This window comes from Dendrobates tinctorius, unplaced genomic scaffold (genome assembly GCF_039654945.1).
Source record: "Dendrobates tinctorius isolate UK_male_01 unplaced genomic scaffold, ASM3965494v1 ptg000063l, whole genome shotgun sequence".
Lineage (NCBI taxonomy): Eukaryota > Metazoa > Chordata > Amphibia > Anura > Dendrobatidae > Dendrobates > Dendrobates tinctorius.
Window position 1 is genome coordinate 4438340 of NW_027361731.1, and position 21876 is coordinate 4460215.

Genomic DNA, 21876 nt, shown 5'->3' on the forward strand with positions numbered 1-21876 from the left:
AGTCGGCGCTGCTTTCCTGCCCTGTATGCTGTGCTGTGTGTGGCTGAGTCGAATGGCGGAGGCGGGTGCCGCACTGTACGGGCGGGCCAGGGGCCGGGCAGACGTGATCGGGGCGGCGCCGGTGCTGGATGATCTGATTCATCAGTGACTCAGTCACAACACAGGTACGACTCAAGCGACCAGTGACTGTGACCTGTGAGTGACAGTGACATTCGGGGGCGGGGCCCACCAAGGGATCCAACGATACCTCGGTGGGCCAGTCCGAGCCTGGTTATATGTATATCGCTTCCATCTGGTGCTCTATATTCTTTTTTGGCTCCCACATGTTTTGTACATAATAAAATGAACACTTGTTGGCATTATATTCCTCTGAGTGTGCGGTGAATATATTATTATTGGTAATAGGACCTATTGGTCCATTACACCTGCACCTCATTACTAAGACTTGAGTGCACGCTATCTTTCTAGATTACGCATGTCTTGCAGCAGTTTGCTAGCCGCAACACATACATAGAGTGTCTGTTTCTTAGTCAATCCATACATGTGTTGCTCCTGTTAAACCTATTTTTCGAGCATTATCTCCTCATCTGAGCACCCTTGCTCATCATTAGTTGTTATGTCATGTGAGCCCTGTGCTTAATCAGCTCTGGTGTCACTATCTCCACCTTCAGGCAAATTGAACAATAAGAAGTCGAAGAGCAGGCAGCCTCGGCCCTGGCTTCCTGATCATGTTAAATACATCCGAAAGCGGGAACAGTGAAGCTGGCATTAATTGGGCTCTGGGCTCGTGTTATGTAACAATCTCACATGAGCCCTGGGAACTTGAGTGCAGACACCACTGGAACATCGCTGGCATGGAAGGAGAATAGGATTGTTTTTATTTTAATAATGCCAAACATGAGGAATGATAAGGGGTTGCCTTTAAGAAAATACAATTTTCGGCTAAAAACATTTCAACATTTTAAACATGAAAAAGGCTTCTCCCGTGAGTTCTCTGATGTTTATAAGGCATTGATTTCTGAGTAAAACATTTTCCACATTAAGACTATGAAAAAGGCTACTGTCCTTTGTGGGTTCTCTGATGGCTATTAAGATGCGATTTCTGATTAAAACGTTTCCCACATTCTGAACAAGAAAAAGGCTTCTCCCCTGTGTGGGTTCTCTGGTGACTAAGAAGATATGATTTCTTCACAAAACATTTCTCACATTCTGAGCATGAAAAAGGCTTCTCCCCTGTGTGAGTTCTCTGATGTACAACAAAATCTGATTTATGGTTAAAACATTTCCAACATTCTGAACATGAAAAAGGCTTCTCCCCTGTGTGGGTTCTCTGGTGGCTATAAAGATGCTCTTTCCGTTTAAAACATTTCCCACATTCTGAACATGAAACAGGCTTCTCCCCTGTGTGAATTCTTTGGTGTATAAAAAGATTCCATTTCTGGGTAAAACATTTTCCACATTCCAAACAAGAAAAAGGCTTCTCCCCTGTGTGAGTTCTCTGATGCTTAACAAAATGTGATTTCCGTGTAAAAAATTTACCACATTCTGAACATGAAAATGGCTTCTCTCCTGTGTGACTACTCTGATGACTAAGAAAAGATGATTTCTGATTAAAACATTTCTCACACTTGGAACAAGAAAATCTATTCTCTTCTGCAGGAATTTTTTGCTGATTAAGAAAAGACTTTTCGAGGGGAATACTATTTCCATATTCTGAATGTGAAAATGGCTTCTTTCCTTCAGGAACAATTAGTTTTTTAATGCTTATTTTGTGACTTTGATTTTCATTAGTAGTTGGTAATGAATCATAAGAAAGGACGTGTGTCAAAAGATCAAATGATAGGTCTTTGCTGTAAAGGGATGATGGTATATCAGGAGTTATGGCATTCATTTCAGTTGTATCTTGTAGAATCTCAAGATCATCCGATTTAAAAATTGAAGATTTCAGCTGTCCCTCTGATCTCCGGATACAGTCTTCTGCAAAGAAAAAAATATAGATTGAATTTTATTTTTTTTAACATTTCTACTTAAATTGCCTGTAAAAAGGTTATGGAAAAATATTGAATTATTCACCAAGACAATGACAGTTCAAAATCTAACAGAAAACCTCATAGCATGAACCAGTAGTGTACTGTTCAACTGTTTGTTCATTCTGCCTCACAAATATGGAATAAAAAGCCACCAAACAATGTTATGTAGGTGAAAATGATACCGATAAAAACATCTACTTATCTCACAAAAAACAGTCCCCACTCAGGTCCATCATTTGCCAATGGAAAAATAGAGGTTCCCACACTATTAGTGGCTCAAAAGCTCTTGAAAAGGAACATGGCATCCATAAACCAATCCAGCAATATCCACCTTCCCAAAGTCAAATTTACCCTCTATTCTGAGCCTTGCAATGTGCCCAAACCACACTTAGCATCCATGGATCTTGCATTAATACATTGAGAGGAACCCACTTAATTTACGGTGTGTGTGTTTCATGGAGCACAATCTAGACACAACGCTTTGGGCAATAAAGTGGTAAATGTGCAATTTTCACTCTCCAACATCCAATGTTTCCAGAAAGCGCCATTTGAGTCAAAATATTCACTACTCTTATAGATTAATTCACAGAGGATTATAATTTATAAAATGGAGTAATTCTACTTCTCTGATTTTCTGCCTTTTTGTCACATTAACCCCTTAATGACCGCCGATACGGCTTTTAACAGCGGCAGTTAAAGGTACTTATGCCTCAGCACTGCTTTTTTTAACGGCGCTGAGAAATAAGTGTATAGTGCCCCCCAGAGTTGGAATTTCTCCGGAAAATTCACAGAATAACGGCAACTGCAAAAAAAAGGGTCTGATTTCCTATTTAATTTCTCTCTCCTCTGACGTGATCGCACATCAGAGGAGAGAGAAATGGGGTTCCCTGATTCCCCCGGTACCCCCGATGCTCCTGCATCCCCCCGGCGTCTTCTTATGGGAATAAAATGGCGGGCGCATGCGCAGTGCGCCCGCTGAGATCTGCCAGCAGGCACCCAGCAACAATAGGAAATTGTTGGTTCATTTTGGTCATTGTGATAGGGTCTATCGCAGTGATCAAAATAAAAAAAATAGTAACTCAACCCCCCTTTATCCCCCCCTTAGGTAAAAATAATAAAATAAAAAAAGTATTTATTTCCATTTTTCCATTAGGGTTGGGGTTAAGGTTGGGCTTATAGTTGGGGTTGGGCTAAATTTAGGGTTAGGGTTGGGGCCAGGTTAGGGATGGGGCCAGGGTTAGGGTTTGGCCAGAGTTAGGGTTGGGGCTAGAGTTACGGTTGGGACTAGAGTTAGGGTTGGGTAAAGTTAGGGTTGTGGTTATGGTTGGGATTACGGTTAGGGTTGTGTTAGGGGTAGGTTTGTGGTTAGGGTTATGGTTGGGATTAGAGCTAAGGGTGTGTTGGAGCTAGGGCTATGGTTAAAGTTGGGATTAGGGTTAGGAGTGTGTTGTGGTTAGGGTTAGAGTTAGAATTGGAAGGTTTCCACTGTTTAGGTACATCAGGGGATCTCCAAACGCGACATGGTGCCACCATTGATTCTAGCCAATTTTGCATTCAAAAAGTCAAACGTGCTCCCTCCCTTCTGAGCCCTGCCATGCGCCAAAACACTGGCTTTCCCCCAAATACGGGGTATTTGGCGTACTCAGGAGAAATTGCACAACAAATTTTGTGGTCCATTTTCTCCTGATACACTTGTAAAAATAAAAAAATATTGGTTCCAAAGTAATTTTTTTGTGAAAAAAAGTAAAATGTTCATTTTTTTCATTCCACATTGCTTTAGTTTTCGTTAAGCACCTGAAGGGTTGTTGGAGCGCCCCGCAGGAGCCTTAGGTTACTTGGTACTGGGCCGATCAGGTTCCTTAAAGGGGATTTCATGGTGGCAGTGACTCGGTCCGTGGCCCTGGGCATCCAATAAAGATGGTTGTTCAATGAGGGTAGGAAAAAATGATAGGGAAAGGGAAATCGTGACACCACCCGTGGTATTCGGCAATGACAGCCGACACTGCAATACAGATCCTCTGGAACGGTGGTACGGCAGCAGAGATGGTGTAGCTCTCCACGTGCAGATCTGTGTCCCAGGGCAGCTATGATGTTTCTTGCGAGTTGGTGACTATGATGGTGTGTGCGGTGTCAAGCAGATGGGATGCAAAAGACACAAGTGACACAATGAGGTGCAGCTTCATGGTTTTTACTCACCCTTAACTTGTGCACTCAGGTGTCCCGCTTAGCACTGTGTCCTTCGGGGAAGGGGTCCAGCCAACTCTCAGGTAGTTTTGGGAACACATCTCTAGGACTCCCTTTTGTGTTCCCCTTCTCTGGTCGTCTCCATGTGCTGGTCTTTCCTTCCTTCTCACCTAGCACCTTCACAGCAGTGTCCCTAAGCCAGCAGCCTTGGACCTCAATGGGCGACGCGGGTCAGGCCCCGGGATCCTCTACATGGTTGCCTTTTCAAGGAGTTGATGTGGATGCGGCTGAGGCACCTACAGTTCCCTCAGCCTCCGGCTTGCCAGCTGAGTCTGGTGTTTTCTCCACTGGGCTAAGGGGCCGGTACCCCCACTGTGACCTGGTCCTTCCAAACTGGAGTGGGACCCATGCATGGCTACCGCACTATCCATGCCCCAAGGACCCCTTCTGTCCTCCTCAAAACTCCCTCCAGCTCTTCTTCCTCCACTCTGGCCCTCACTCCTCCTACTCCCGTCTTGCTCCTTCACTCTCCTGTAACCAACTGATTTTCTAGAATATTCTCTCTATCTCTCCACTAACTCCTCCCACTGACTTTCCAATGGGCTACGCTCCTTATGACACCATCTCCTTAGCTCCTCCCCTTCTACCTTTCCTCACTCACCTAACGACTTCGCCCACTTCCCAACACCCTTTCCTGGCTTGCCTGGTGTTTGTTGGGTGCAGGTGTTGAAGTCCCAGGTGGTGCTCCCTCCTTACCTGAGGGTGGGATACCACACCTCTTCATGAGGTGCAGTACCTCTGTGGCGACTGGACACTCAGGGGCACCACATTAACAAACTTCTTGAATGTGGTTTTGCGCACCTTGAGGGGTGCAGTTTTTAGAATAGTGTCACTTTTGGATATTTTCTGTTACATATTGACCCCCCAAACTCACTTCAAATGTAAGGTGGTCCCTAAATTAAATGGTTTTGTAAATTTTGTTGGAAAATGAGAAATCACTGGTTAACTTTAAACCTTTATAACATCCTAACAAAAAAAATATGTTTCCAAAATTGTGCTGATGTAAGTTGACATGTGGGAAATGTTATTTATTAACTATTTCGTGTGACACCATTCTCTGATTTAAGGGTACAAAATTTAAGTTTGAAAATTGCAAAAAAATTAAAAACCGTTGCCAAATTTCCATTTCCGTTTCTTCCATAAATAAACGCAAGTTATATCGAAGAAATTTTATCACTAACATGAAGTGCAATATGTCACGAAAAAAACAGTCTCAGAATCAGTGGGTTACATTGAAGTGTTCCAGAGCAATAACCTCAAAGTGACACTGGTCAGAATTGTAAAAATTGGCTTGGTCATTAAGTACCAAATTGGCTCTGTCACTAAGGGGTTAGGGCTTCTGCAAATGGTGTGTCCCATCTCCTCTGCAACCTGCTCCTACAACATCTGCTTCTCTCACCGCCTTATTCATTCTGCAGGTGGCACTGGTAATGGCGGAGATGTCGTAACCAGAAGCTCTGCGGCACAGGCCCTGTTCAGCCACTAAGATTAGGGTACCTGGGACCAGTAGTACTATCCAGTGTGGTAGTATGGGTGGATGTCAAGCTGGAGTAATCTGCTCCCTACTTCAGCCGATTGGAAAGCACCACACCCTACTAAAGCTCGAAGCATATGGCCGGAATCTGCCAGATACAGCGTTGTTCTCCTCTGGTTAAGTCGTCTGTGCTCAGCTCGTGGCTTGTGTATTTGTCTCCTGCTGTGACCCCGGCCCATTTACTGACTACTCCTGTGTCTTCTGATTTTGTATTTTCTCTGCCCCCAGCTATCTCACTCCACACAATAGCAGGTAAAACCATGGCCCAAGTATATGGATCTTCGTGTAAGTCCAGATCCATGTTGTTGGGTTAAATAACTTATTATAGATAATAACACACCTGCTGAAATGATCAAGCTGAACAGTCTTCGTAAAAAAAAAAGTGAGGTGAATAACTAGTGGTGAAACCTTTCTGGAGAAAATAGATTGCCAAGAGCCACAAACTGTAAATTATCGTAGGCCAATTTTTACGTCAGATGCGCTTCAAAAAGAAATACTAGACATTTATAGAGAACTTTTTATAATAGTGCAGAGCTGAGGTGTCTTAAATTTAGATCTCAGGCATTTGGAAATGGCAATAGAGACCTTTTATTAAAGTGAGGCAGGCTGATACCACAACAAATCATACAAAATGAAAAACTATAAACCAGTAGACATAAAATAAAATAAAAATGTATTACATCCCCAGCAAGAACGTATTTATGAGAGGAGACTGCAAACATTAAACTGGACTTGCACTCATTTATGGTGGACCATTGGAGCTACTATGAGTCCTGACCAGAAGAGAAGAGAAAGTATTAGCACCCCCCATTTCAGGAGAGATTGTGCAGTAATCTGAATTCCTTAGGTTTGAAAACATAATGGAATTGATGACTCGGAGTGAATCCATGAAGCCAGGGCTGGAGCCGCGCCAACACATCTTCTGCAGGTGTGAATAAATGCATATTACAGCCATTAGCCATGCACAGCTTAGAGATATATCATGGCACAGGTGTAATGGTTTTTGTATAGTTTATCGCAATCCTGTTTGAAGTTAGTCGGTTTTAAAAGAAATTGAAAAGTCAGGATAAAGAGAAACTCTGTTATTGTACAGAAATTCACACTTGGCCTCACTGCACATTTAATGCTGTCGATCATAAAAGCGAAGTTTGGTCAGAAAGACTGGACCTGGTCTTGTAGGGACCATATGAGCACATTCAGCAGCACAGAAGGGAGAGAAGGTAGATTCATCCAATAAGATATCAGGGATCTAGGAAGCCAACAGCATAATTACCCTCAGCTTTCTCTTACAGGCCCATCATATCAGTGATTTTAAAACTCAGCACATTCTATGTTCGCTGTCATTTGGTTTTGTAGTTTACAGATCTGGGCAGGTAAGGGTCATCTCCTAATCCCAGGGGGTAGGTGGATGCTCCAGGTTGTAAGTTCTATAGAAAAGGGCTTTCAATACCCAAAGTCATTTGAACAGTTTTTGGTGGAGCAGAATGTTGTGGTCTAGAGGCAAAATAGTGATCACATGATTATGATACCGCCGGACTACACCACCGATAAAGCAGCCACAGCCGAGACTGCAAAGAATCTGTGACTTTAGTGGCTACTACTAGAGATGAGTGAATATTTCAATGTTCGGTTCGGATTACGAACACCGAATTTGTAATATTCGCCGACTAATTGGTCAAATATTTGCTGAACATAACCAAACGCCATTCATGTCAATGGGAGGCAAAAACAAATGTATGCACAACACCTTATGACTGCCTCAAATGCTGCCAAAACACATCAAATGAGGGGCAGACACCAGGAAAGTTGCCTAAATTCTACTCACAGTTTAAATTGTAGCATGGCACTGCAGCAATCAGCCAGGCATGAGGTATCGGGGTCAGGGACAGCATTTACAGCTTTCAATTGAATGTCACAGTAAGACGTGGTGGGTGAGGGATCATGTAGACCTCCTGTGCTGGGAGCCCTGATACCACATGCAACAACTCAACGTGCTTTCGTGCTCAGCCACACTCAGGTGGCACACATATCATATAAATTTCGTAGACTACTATTACCAGAAAAATCTAAGGATAGTAACATGTGTAGTTGACTCCAAGGAAATGGAGGCCTGATTGTCTTGGAGGCCTACTGCTACAGGCAATACGAATGAAGGAGACCCAGCCAGCCAACAAAAATTAGTGGCAGTCACCAACAAAGTGGCATCCATTGCAATAGAGTAGAACTTGTATAGAGCAGACCGACACCTCTTCCGCTACAGCCAACTGTGAAGAAACTAGTTTGTATCTTAATTTCCCAGACAACCACGTTTTTTCAACCCAAGAATTTACTTTTTATCTGTATATTGGTTTGTGGATTTAAGTGTTTATGTCTGGTGGGTCAAGAAGACAGACTTGCATACCAGTTAACATATTGTGTAATTCTGTAATATTGACTTGTACATAGTGTTTGTTTATCTTTGTTTATTGTGTGCTGATATGCTAATTGTATATTGTATTCTATAACCAGTTTGTTGACTTCAAAGGGAGATAGGGAAAGGCTGTGAGGGTGGACCGAAGGACACTGGGTAAATCTAAAAATTGATCACCTGCCTCGGGTATAAAAGAGACTTCTTTTCTTCTGGTTGGTGTCACTCTTCAGGATCTCAACTCAAGGTACTTTGCACTCGGCTGAAAGAACACAGGACTGCTCTACTGTTGTCGTTACCTCCTCTCTACTTGCGTATCACAGGTGGAGTAGCGACTCTGGGAGCTCGAACATAAAATCTACCATTATCCTGGCGAGTCAGCGGAAGGGAAGGGTGAGATCCTGTAATGTGCACCATCTTGGGGTAATTGCTGGGATTGTTCTGTTTGCCATTGGGTATTGTGTTTCAATAAACTATTGCCACACTGTTTTACCCTAACCCAGTGTTGTCTGTGTAGTGTATTGCCCACCTCGAAATAGAGCGGGTGTTCAGTGGTATGAGCCCTGGACCATGCAGTCTTGCTAAAGGCAGCTGGGCCAGCGAACGACAGCACCCACTGACCCTGTTTCTCCACAGTTGGTGGCAGCAAGTGGAACACTACTCAGCCCACTGGAACCAGGGGAGCTGCAGGGGACTGGTGTTTGTAGGCACCGTCCAGGGCTTCACAACCATGGAGTCATGCAGACAGACCCAGCAGACCATTGATGAGGCATACACAGTAGGCTTTGGACGCCACAATGTTCAAACCCACCAACTCGGCCTTGGGAAGAGGACCAGAGTGGATGTATGGCTGTAACAAGAAACAACAACTACAGGAGCTGTGCCAGCTTTGACGGATTGAATACCGGACCACGGACACTCGGTCAGATTTGATCAAAGAATTAGTTCGTTGGGATGCCCAGAACATTGTGATGGATGACGAAAACTCGCTGAGACGGACTCAGAAGAATTGCCAAAGCCAGGATCCTGTGCCGGTTTGGAATTTACCCAGTCAGCTGCAGCCCGAATCTAGGAGTTGTTGGTTGCATTGGGACCTGGAGCCTCAAGTAGTGAAAGAGCTTGTGTTATGGAATCAGTTTTGGGAGTTCCTACATCCAGCATCGGACCCTAACCCTATGGTAGTCCCCCAACAAGGAACGCAGCTCCGCTACAGAGATGTGCCAGTGTTTAATGAGTCCAACACAGAAGTCGATGAACTTCTGCAAGATTTTGAGACTTTAATGCTGATGCACCAGATGCCCATAGCTGATTGGGCTAAATACCTGTGGACCAGTTTGACTGGTTGGGCACGGGATGCTGCCCGGTCACTTGGGCCTCAATACTGCCAGGATTATGGAACTATTAAGGACACCCTGCTGGCACTTTTTACCATCACTCTGAGAGATAACGCACCAAGTTCCGGACATTGCCTCTCCAGGGGGTCTCCTATGTAGAATTTGGCAGTCAACTCCAGAGACACTGCAACCGCTGGCTTGATGGTAGGGCTGCCCACTCTGTTGCTGCCTTTGGGACATGATCACGCTTGAGCAACTTATGGAGAAGATGGCCCCAGAGATTCGAGAGTGGGTAGCTGACTGGAAGCCTGACACTCCAGAGTAAGCAGCCCGATTGGCTGATGAATTTACAGCCAACCGACCTTGCTGGAGACCAGATATGCCCACTGATCCAAGGAGACCCTTCAACCAAAGATTTGACCGACCACCAGGACCAAGGGTTACCAACAGTATCCGTGAGTTGCCCAACCCACGGCAATGTTCTACATGCAAGCGCCTTGAACACATTGCCAAAAATTGTTCCCAGGGCCCCATGCCTGGAGCCCATCTGCCTGCTCACCCGGTCAACATCTGCCAACACGAGCCATCAGGGTCGGAGGGATGCTATTCCCAGGATACACCAGCAGCAGTGATATATATGGTTCATACTACACAGCGTGTTGGCCAGCCTACACCAGTCAACCTCCTACGCTACATCCAGCCAGTTAAAGTCAGTGATATCCAGGCACAGGGACATCGGGACACTGGGTCCTCCATCACACTGGTCAGCGCAGATATTGTCCCACCTGAACACTACCAGTTTGCCTGTAATATCTTGGCCAGCGGGATATAGGGTCCCACCGGTTCGTGGAAATCCCCCGGGTCCTCGCAATGATTCTCACCGTGTCCACGTTCCCGCGGCGCTCCTTCCGGCTGCAGTGATGGTCCGGCATGTCTCCTATGCTACCCTGCTTCTTGGTTGCAGGGGAGCGAGCATAGGGTGAGCATGCACCGCTGTCTGAGCATTTAAAGAGCCAGGGCACCCTTTTTTCCTGAATTGTCCTCCCTGCCAATTGCTGTGGGATCTGTGAGTATTTAAGGTCCACACTTCCTTTGAGAAGTGCCAGGGAAATTTTGTGTCTTGTTTCCCAAATTGCCATCCCCACGTCCCAATCCTGCGCTTGCTTGTTCTGTTTATTCTGTCCTGTGCATTTACACTCTTTGTTTTTCTTCTAGCACCGTGTCCTGTCCGTCCGCCACCTACCCTTGGTTACTGGCAGTATCCTCCAGTCCTGACCCAGATGCTGAGCTTTTTATCTTCAGTGGAAGAGCGTCTTACCAGCATGCAAATAGCTGCCGCTCCTTCTCCAATTGCGGTTCCAGTGCTCAATTCTGTGGTTGTCGCCTGCATCAAGACCAGCTCCTTGTCTCTGCAAACCCACTTGGTATACTGGTGATCCCAAATTGTGTGAAGGATTTCTTAATCAACGTCAGCTGCATTTTCGATTGTTGTCCCAGCAGTATCCAATGGATATAGCCAAAGTGGCATTTCTAGCTTCTCACTTGGAGGGCAAAGCTTTGGCATGTTTTAATCCACTACTGGAGTGGAATGATCCTATTGTGTCTCATCTCCAAGACTTCCTGGACACCTTCCGCGAGATCTTTGATGAACCAGGATGGGCGGCGTCATCCATGGAGGCTCTCTTCCACCTACAGCAAGGTTCTCTCTCGGTCGGTCAGTATGCCATCCAGTTCCGTACCCTGGCATTTGAGTTACAGTGGACCGATCAACCCCTGATTGGAGTCTTCTGACGTGGGCTATCCGGGATAATCAAGGATGAATTGGCGGTGCGAAAGTTGCCCGATACCTTGGATGACTTCATTTCTCTCGCCTTTCGAATTGATCTCCGCCTTCAGGAACGGTCCAAGGAGAGGAACCATAAAAGGCGATTTCTCCGTCTAGCTCCGTCTTTCTGGAACCCGCTCCTCCCGCTCCAGCATCGGTCTCCGAGCCTATGGAGGTTGACCGCGTCAAGTTGGATGAATGCAAATGTGGTGAGAGGTTGGCCAAAAAGCTGTGCCTATACTGTGGGAATGCTACCTATTTTTGCCGCTGATGTCCCAAGAGGCTGGAAAACTTCTCCACCTAGGACAGCTAAGAGAGGCCTTCCTAGGTGAGAGTGATCCCTCTCTACCCCTTACTGTTTCTATACAGGTGTTGGCTGGAGGCAGGAGATGTTCAGAAACAGCATACTTGGATTCTGGTTCTGCAGGTAATTTTGTGCAGCAATCTGGGGCTCACCGGTTCGGGATTCCTGTTGTTCCCTTGCAGCATTACTTCCGTGGACAGAAGGCCCTTGCAGGATTCCATGCTAGGTATCACTGAGGAGGTGGAACTTCAGTTTTGGGGCCCTTCATAAGGAGAAGATCACATTCTATGTACTACCAATCCTTTCTACTCCATTTCTGCTAGGTCTTCCTTGGCTTTGCACCCACAAACCCGTTCTGGATTGGCGGACTGGAGATATGCTGTGAGGATACCCAATGGAGAACCCATTGGACCACGGCAATGAACCTCCCCTGGGCGAGCGGGCCAAGTGGACCACCCCCTATACAGGGAGCATTAAGGACAGGCCCAGGGGAAACTATTACCGCGGCAGCTGGTACCCAGGGCAGGCACGGGAGATGTAACAGGTGGCAGGCAAGACAGCCGGGTAGACTGGCGAGACAGGAGGCAGGAAATACGGAGAGAGCGGAGATACAGGCAGGCACGACTGGAACACAGGAACTCGGGCAGGACGGAGACACAGGCTGACACGGCAGGGACGCAGGAAGACCAGCAGGATGGAGACACAGGGTGGCATGGCTGGAACACAGGAACACTGGCAGGATGACGACACAGGCTGACACGGCTGAAACAGAGGAGCACAGGTAAACTGAGAAGGTAACACGAGTAGGAGGTAACAGGAGGCTGCAGGAGGACACGGAAGGAGCGGAAGACAAAGGCAAACATGGGGCCAGAATCACTACTTATACCAGTGATGATCAGGCAGCGTCAATAGGAAGAGGTGGCCTTATATAGGAAGGTGAGGAGGTGCTTCCGGGTCAGGGTCCTCCATTTCATAGGGAGGAGCGGCCGAGCTACAAGGGGTGAAGGACGCGTGCACGGCGAGGCCTGCAGTGTGCGCGCGCCTGTGAAGGAGCAGGCACCACTGCCAGAGCAGGAGAGAGGACGGGGACGCGCCATGAAGCTGCGGCCCGGTAAGTATGACGGGACACGGGGGGCAGCGGCGCGAGCAGAGGCGTGACAGTACCCCCCTCCTTACGTGCCCCCCTCCCAAGGCCTTTTCATGGCGAGAATGTCTTTAACCTCAAAGACATCATCGGAGGAAACAGGCTGTGGAGAGCGGTTACTAGAGGCATGGAATTAGTTGAGAACCACTGGTTTCAGAAGAGAAACATGGAACGAATTGAGGATGCGGAGCGAGGTGGGAAGCTTCAATTTGTAAGAGACGCTGTTGATGCGGGCCAAGACCTTGAAGGGTCCAATATACCGGGGACCCAATTTGTGCGAAGGACTCTTAAGGCGGATGAAATTGTAGGATAACCACACTCTGTCTCCAGGATGGTAGAGAGGTGGATCCAAGCGCCTCTTGTCTGCATGCTTCTTCATCTTAGCACGCGCTTGTTCGAGACCGGTGAAGGTCTCCTGCCAGATCCTGGAGAACTTCCCAGCCAGAAGATCGGCGGCCGGCACTCCCGAGACAGGAGGAACCGGGTGTTGCCCGTAGACGATATAGAAGGGAGACTTGGCTGAAGATTCACTGGCGTGATTGTTATACGCAAATTCGGCCCATGGGAGTAGGTCTGACCAGTCGCTCTGATGAGCGTTGGAGAAGTGACGGAGGTAATTAACCAAACTTTAGTTAGTATGCTCTGTTTGACCATTGGTCTGAGGGTGAAAGGTGGAGGAAAAATCCAGCGTGATGTTCATAAATTTGCAGAGCGCTCTCCAAAATCGGGAGGTGAACTGGACTCCCCTGTCCGAGACAATATGTTGAGGCAGGCCATGGGCATGAAAAATATGTTGGATAAAAACCTTCGCCAATTCAGGGGCCGAGGGTAAACCGGGCAGAGGGATGAAGAAATGAGCCATCTTGGAGAATCAATCCACAACGACGAAGATGACAGTGCATCCAGAAGAGCGAGGCAGGTCAGTAATAAAATCCATAGCAATGTGCTGCCAGGGAGCTGAAGGGACAGGAAGCGGGTGTAATAGATCGGAAGGTAATTGCCTGGGGACTTTGTTTTTGGCACAGGATGGACACGAGGCTAAAAAACTTCAAACATCTTGAGGAAGAGTAGGCCACCAATACTGGCGCAACACAAGAGGAAGAGTCTTTTTCAACCTAACATGGCCTACAATTTTGGAGGCATGTCCCCAGCGCAAGACTCGCCTCCGGTTGGTCTCTGGGACGAAGGTGGCAGAGTAGACAGACTGAGGGGTGCCACCGTGATGATTTTGGAAGGGTCCAAGATGTGCGTGGGATCTTCGTCCGTATCGACAGCAAGAAAGGATCTGGACAATGCATCTACCTTGAGGTTCTTACTACCCGGATGAAAGTGCAGTTCAAAATCGAAATGGGCAAAGAATAAGGACCATCTCGCTTGCCGGGGGTTCAGCCTCTGTGCCGATTGGATGTATGCCAAATTTTTATGGTCCATGAAGATCTTAAATGGATGTACAGCTCCCTCCAATAGGTACCGCCATTCCTCCAACGCCAATTTGATGGCCAAGAGCTCTCTGTCACCTATGGAGTAATTCCGTTCTGGAGTGGAGAAAGTCTTTGAGAAGAAGCCGCAGGTGACCAGCCATTCAGGAGATTTCTGTGAGAGTACGGCTCTAGCCCCGATGGCAGAGGCATCCACCTCCAAAATAAAAGGTTTGTTAGTCTCCGGGTGATGGAGGACGAGAGCTGAGGCAAAGGCTTGTTTCAGGGCAAGGAAGGATCTTTCGGCCTCTGAGGACCAGACGTGAGGGTTGGTTCCCTTACGAATCAGAGAGAAGATGGGAGCGGTCAAAGAAGAAAAATGTGGGATGAACTGCCGGTAATAATTTGCAAAACCCAGAAATCGTTGAATTGCCTTGACTCCGTGAGGTTGTGGCCAGTTGAGCACGGTGGACACCTTCTCTGGATCCATGCATAAGACAGAATCGGAAACGATGTACCCCAGGAACGGAAGAGAGGTTTGTTCAAAGGAGCATTTCACCAGGTTGGCATATAGGCGATTCTCCCTCAGGCGCGATAGAACAAGACGGACGCTCTTCCTATGGGTAGACAAATCCGGGGAAAAGACAAAAATATCGTCCAGATACTTTACCACCTACCACACAAGAGTACAGAATGTGTCGGAAAATATCATTCACAAATTCCTAGAATACTGCGGGGGCATTGCACAAGCCGAAGGGCATGACCAAATATTCATAATGACCATCTCTGGTGTTGAAAGTGGTCTTCTACTCATCACCGGGGCGAATACGGATGAGATTGTAGGCCCCACAAAGATCTAGTTTGGTGAAAATTCGTGCCCCCCCGCAGCCGATCGAACAACCCCGGTAGTCGTTGCAAGGACGAAGAGACCCGTCTGTTATGAATGGGTCACCGAGGAGGAGAGCAAGACCAAGGTAAGCCACAGAAAACCAGAGAGGTTGGTAACTAAGCAGATTGCAGATCCCTGATCCTATCCACACAACTAGCAGTAGCCGTGGAGCGTACCTACGATGATCCTAGATGCCTCGACACAGCCGGAGGGCTAAATAAGCCTAAAGCAAGAAAGGGGAAATCTAAACTGCCCCAGAGCAGACCCCAAAGGAATAGCTAGCCCCCAAACATATATTGTCGGTGAGACAAAATGAAAACACAAACGCAGGTAGGAAAATAGACTGCGCAAATGATGGGGTCCACACTAACTAGACAGGACAGGAAAGGAAAGACACTGTCTGCAACCACGCAAAAAACCCTGCAAAAAAACTCCAACACGTCTGATAGAAAAATACTGAAGTCACACGACTTCACCCACTATAACAGCACTCTGGTATATTCTGAAAGCAGAGCAAAAACAGGCCAATCTAATAAGGGACAAAAACAAACTGGCACAAGTAGTAACATATGGATGGATATTCAGCACAGCCCCAGCCGGAGCTGGCTGACCACACAAAACTGAAATAAACAAAACCAGATCAAATGAGAACAATAGCAAAAGAACACTTAGCTGAGCATGCAGGGACTGAGCTGGAAACTAAAACATCAGGAGGAAGGAAAAAATCACCAACAAGGGTAGAGGGAGTCGGCTGTCGTAAATCCAGTCAGAAACTCCAGATCTCCAATCATTCTCCTCATTATCAGGTGGCAAGTCTCTGTTAATCAGATCAGCTCCATTACCTCCAGTAACCACCAGAGGGAGCCCAGAAAGAGAACTCGCGACCCCTATGTCAATATAACCAGCTCCACTACCTTCGCTAGTAACCAGAGGTAGGCAAGAAAGCAAATTCACAACAGTACCCCCCCTTGAGGAGGGGTCACCAAACCTCATCCACGCCACGAGGCCGATCAGGATGGGCCCGGTGAAAAGCACGAACCAATCTATCGGCATGAATGTCAGAAGCAGAGACCCAAGAATTATCCTCCTGGCCATAACCCTTCCATTTGACCAAGTACTGGAGTCTCCGTCTAGCCAAACGAGAATCCAATATTTTCTCTACAACATATTCCACATTTTTACTCCTACAAAAACCACGGAGTTTCAATCCGAAAAATATAAAAAAGTTTTTATTATTATAAATGCAATCTACAAACAATCACATATAATACAGACAAAGGACAAAAATGTTCATACAGGGCTCATATGCGGTAACCACAAAATCACACCAAATAGCAGAATGGAAAAAAGAAATGTAATATAATTTCCCAAAAAGAGTGACCAATATCATGGTACCATCACACGTATTTCAAATAAAGTGCAAGGTGCAATTTCCTCAGTCCAGATCAATAAAACAACCTACATCAATCCAAAATTGTATACAGCATCCTACAAAGTGTAAATCACCCATAAATCATTAAACAACAGATGCTGTAAAGGAATATATACTACAAATCTTACCCATTGGTGTCTGCTGGTGGACGTGGCACAAAAGCAATAGCCCCACTCTTTTTGGGAAATTATATATACATTTCTTTATTCCATTCTGCTATTTGGTGTGATTTTGTGGTTACCGCATATGAGCCCTGTGTGAACATTTTTGTCCTTTGTCTGTATTATATGTGATTGTTTGTAGATTACATTTAAAATAATAAAAACTTTTTTATATTTTTCGGATTGAAACTCCGTGGTTTTTGTAGGAGTAAGAGTGTTGGATAGTCCGTATTACATTATGTCCTATATTATGGTATATTGACCTTTATAGGGAATGGATAGGTATCGGTGGATTTTGTTCTTAACTCATATTCCACATTGCCTTTTACCAATACAGGGTCAGGAGGCGCCGCCATAGGAACTACTTGCTCCACAAACCTCTTCAAAAGAGATTTATGAAACACGTTATGGATCTTAAACGTAACTGGAAGAGCCAATCGAAAAGAAACAGGATTGAGAATCTCCAAAATCTTATAAGGTCCAATGAATCTTGGCTTGAACTTTGGAGATGCAACCTTCATAGGAATATTCTTTGATGACAACCAAACCATATCACCCACTTTAAACCGGGGACCAATGGTCCTATGCCAGTTGGAAAACCGTTGGGCTTTTTCCTGAGAGAGTGACAACTTATCCACCACTTGGTCCCAAATCTGCTGCATTCCCTCTACCACAGTGTCCACAGTTGGGCAGGTCGAAGATTCCACTTGCCCTGAAGAAAATCGAGGATGAAACCCAAAGTTACAGAAAAAGGGTGACATCAAAGTGGCAGAACTAGCTCTATTGTTTAGCGCGAATTCGGCCAAGGGCAAAAATGAGACCCAGTCATCCTGATCAGCAGATATAAAACATCTCAAATAGGACTCCAAAGTCTGGTTTGTTCTCTCAGTCTGCCCATTGGTCTGAGGATGAAATGCAGAGGAGAAAGATAACTGAATTCCCAGTTTGGAACAAAAAGCTCTCCAAAATCTGGAAACAAACGGCACTCCTCTGTCCGACACAATGTTCTCAGGAATCCCGTGCAATGGAACCACCTGTTGTAAAAACAAAGGTACTCTGAAGAAGATGGCAACTTTGGGAGTGGTACAAGATGGATCATCTTAGAAAATCTATCACAAATCACTCAGATAACAGTCATTCTCTGAGAGACAGGAAGATCGGAAATAAAATCCAATGAGATATGGGTCCATGGCCTCTTGGGCACAGGCAGGGGCATCAACAACCCACTAGAACGAGAACAGGGTTTGGACTGAGAACAAGTCCCACAGGACTGCACAAAATTCCTGATATCACGAGATAAGGCAGGCCACCAAAAAGACCGACTCACCAAATCTCTGGTACCAAAAATACCTGGATGACCAGCCAATGCGGAGCAATGAATTTCAGACATTACTCTCTTCCTCCACTGGTCAGGGACATACAATATTCCCATAGGGCAACGTTCAGGTTTGTCCTCCTGAAATTCCTCCAGAGCACGTCTCAAATCAGGTGAGATGGCGGAAAGAACTACCCCCTCATTTAGAATGGTAGTAGGCTCGGTCACAATAAGAGAATCAGCAAAGAAACTCCTAGAAAGGGCGTCCACCTTAACATTCTTAGTGTCATGATCCAGTGTTGGATCTGGTGGTATTAAAAGCACAAAGTGAACTTTTTTTACTTTGGTTGAGTTCAAAGGTGTTTTGACTGTCCCCGGTGGTGGTTAGCGGCATCATCTGCGTCCTGACATACGTGACCATGACATTATCACCAGCCCTTACTTTTTTTTTCTGGTGAGCTTTGGCCATGTGGAGACCTGTGGTAATTACTGCCGGGCCTCACTGAGGTGCAGTGGGGAGCGGCAAGGTGTGTTTAAGCCGCTGCAGCAGCAGTTATCAGGGTCTGGGGCCTCGGCTCAGATAACCAGAGAAACAAAAATGGCGGCTGCGGTCTGGCAAAAGCCCCTAGAGTCGCTGCTGGGGAGCGGGACTTGCTCTTACAGGGGACACACCCAGGCAGGTGGGAGGAATGGTGCCCCACGGAGCTGCCTGGTATTCCCCGAGGTGAAGGGGTACGTCCCTGTAGGGAGTAGATTGGTGTATAGTCCGCGGGGCTCATGCCAAATCTTCGATGCCGCCCCTCCTGGTCGTGTGGAGGCGACCAGCGAGTATATATATATATTTTCCTCCATATTCCTGCGGCTATGGTACTAAAACCCCCTAGAGTCGCTGCTGGGGAGCAGGACTGGTTCATGCAGGCGGGCGCACCCAGGCAGGTGGGAGGAATGGTGCCCCACGGAGCTGCCTGGTATTCCCCGAGGTGAAGGGGTACGCCCCTGTGGTGAACTGACTGGTGTGATAGTCCGCGGGGTTTTACGCCAAATCTTCATACCATCGAAGAAGCCGCCCTCCTGGTCGTGTGGAGATGACCAGCGAGAGTATATTTCCTCCATTTCCCGGTCCCCTTCTCCTCCTGGTGTGTGCAGCAGGTGTGCTGCGGGGGAGTAGGGACAAATCTCTGCCCTCGCCATTGACCAACCCTAGGAGGCGCAGTCCTCATGGTGAAGGGGTTGGAGGGTGGTGTCCCTTGGGGAATAGTGGGGGTGTGAGTGTGGTGACACAGGGGGACGCCTCTGTTGTCAAGTCCAGAGTGAGTTCACCAAGTTATGACAAATGTATGTGTGCAATAAACGTTCTGGTCCGGACCTGTGTGTGAACGAGCATGTATGGGTGCCACCAAAAAACATCTTGTGGAAATGTGTTATGGAGTCTGATCAGCTCTGAGCAAACCTACACATACATTAACTCGTTCCCCAGGTCGGCGCTGTGGAGATGAGTGGTGCCTCCAAAAGGAACATATATTGCCAATATCAGCGGTGTTTGTCATAAACCTGAAGTGTCAGGGAATGGTGGGGTGAACTCAGGGTCTGGGCGTCCCCGCTGTAGGTGTTTCCCTAATGAGGGGTGGTCTTGAGGGTCCAGAGGCCCCTCATTAAGGAGGGGGTACTGTCATGATCCAGTGTTGGATCTGGCGGTATTAAAAGCACAAAGTGAACTTTTTTTACTTTGGTCGAGTTCAAAGGTGTTTTGACTGTCCCCGGTGGTGGTTAGCGGCATCATCTGCGTCCTGACATACGTGACCATGACACTTAGTGACCGGAAGAAAAGAGACCACAAAATTAAAACACGTGAAAAACAAGGCCCACTTATCCTGTCTAGGATTCAAGCGTTTGGCTGATTCAAGATAAATCAAATTCTTGTGGTCGGTGAGGACCACAACTTGATGTCTAGCTCCCTCCAACCAGTGTCTCCACTCTTCAAATGCCCATTTCATGGCCAACAATTCCCGATTCCCCACGTCATAGTTACGTTCAGATGGGGAGAATTTTCCAGAAAAGAAGGCACAGGGATTCATTTTAGAAGTCACCGGATCTTTTTGGGACAAAACGGCTCCTGCACCAATCTCTGAAGCATCTACCTCCACCTAAAATGGGAGTAAGACATCAGGTTGCTGTAGAACCAGAGCAGAAGTGAATCTCCGCTTAAGCTCCTGAAATGCCGAGACTGCCTATGGAGACCAATTCACCACATCAGCGCCCTTTTTGGTCAGATCAGTCAGTGGTTTGACAATACCAGAAAAATTACTTATAAATTTACGATAGAAATTAGCAAAACCCAAAAACTTCTGGAGAGCGTTCAAAGAAGTATGCTGAACCCAATCATAAATGGCCTGCACCTTGGCCGGGTCCATTTCAATAGCCGACGAGGACAAAATGAAACCCAAAAATGAAATCCTCTGTACACCAAAGAGGCACTTCGATCCCTTAACATACAGGGAATTTTCCCTCAGAATCCGGAACACAGTCCGGACATGTTCCACATGAGAATCCCAATCACTGGAAAAGATCAAAATATCATCCAGATAAATGATCAAAAACTTATCCACAAAGTCCCGGAAAATATCGTTCATAAAAGATTGGAAGACAGAAGGGGCATTAGTGAGCCCAAAAGGCATCACCAGGTACTCAAAATGTCCCTCCGGAGTATTAAATGCTGTCTTCCATTCATCCCCATGCTTGATGTGAATAAGATTATACCCCCCTGAGGTCAAGCTTGGTAAACCAGCAGGCACTTTTAACTCTGGAAAATAAATCAGAAAACAGGGGTAATGTGTACTGATATTTAACAGTGATTTTGTTAAGGGAACGATAGTCAATACAAGGCCTTAATGAACCATCTTTCTTGGCCACAAAAAAAAAACCCAGCACCTAAAGGTGAAGAGGATGGTCTGATATGACCCATCTCCAAAGACTCCTTGATATAAGATCGCATAGCATCATGTTCGGGTACCGATAAGTTGAAAAGCCGACCCTTGGGAAATTTACACCCGGGCATTAACTCAATTGCACATAACTCCTATGAGGAGGCAAAGACATAGACTTACTCTCACTAAATACACCAGAAAAATCAGCCAAATAATCAGGAATATCATGAGACTGGGGAGAGGTGGAGAAAACAGGAGTGTCACTAAGAACACACTGACAACCCCAACTCACCACAGACACAGATTTCCAATCCCAAACAGGATTATGAGTTTGCAACCAGGGAAAACACAGAACAATAGTATCATGCAAATTGTGCAACACCAAAAATTTACAATTTTCTTGGTGGTCTGGGGCGACCCGCATTATTACCTGGGTCCAAAACTGGGGTTTATTCTCCGCCAAAGGAGTAGCATCAATACCCCTCAAAGGGATAGATGTCCGCATGGGTATCATGGGAAAACCACAACGTTTAGCAAAGTCTAAATCCATCAGATTCAAAGCTGCTCCTGAATCTACAAAAGCCTTAGCGGAAAATGTAGACAAGGAGCAGATCAGGGTAATCGCCAAAAGGAACTTAGGCTGTACACTGCCCATGGCAAATGTGTGCGCAAAACGTTTTTCTCATTTAGGGCAGACAGAAATAGTATGAAAGGAGTCTCCACAGAAAAAACACAGCTTATTATGCCTTCTAAACTCCTTTCGTTGCACCCTAGACAAAACCCTATCACATTGCATGGGTTCAGACATTCGTTCAAAAGGCGGCAACGCCTCTCATGTAGTTTTACGTTCACGTGAAAGCCGATCAACTTGAATGTCTAATGAAATAGAATTGTCAAGACCAGAGGGAACAGGAA

At 46.4% G+C, this 21876-nt stretch overlaps 1 protein-coding gene across 1 annotated transcript in view; it reads right to left on the reverse strand.

Moving 5' to 3' along the window:
- Window positions 1–857: 857 nt before the first annotated feature.
- LOC141094187 (uncharacterized) overlaps window positions 858–21876 on the reverse strand; it is a 154939-nt gene continuing 133920 nt past the window's right edge. The window contains 1 exon segment of the mRNA XM_073579945.1: window positions 858–1564. Coding sequence (XP_073436046.1) covers window positions 1058–1564 — 507 coding nt within the window. The 3' untranslated portion in view covers window positions 858–1057.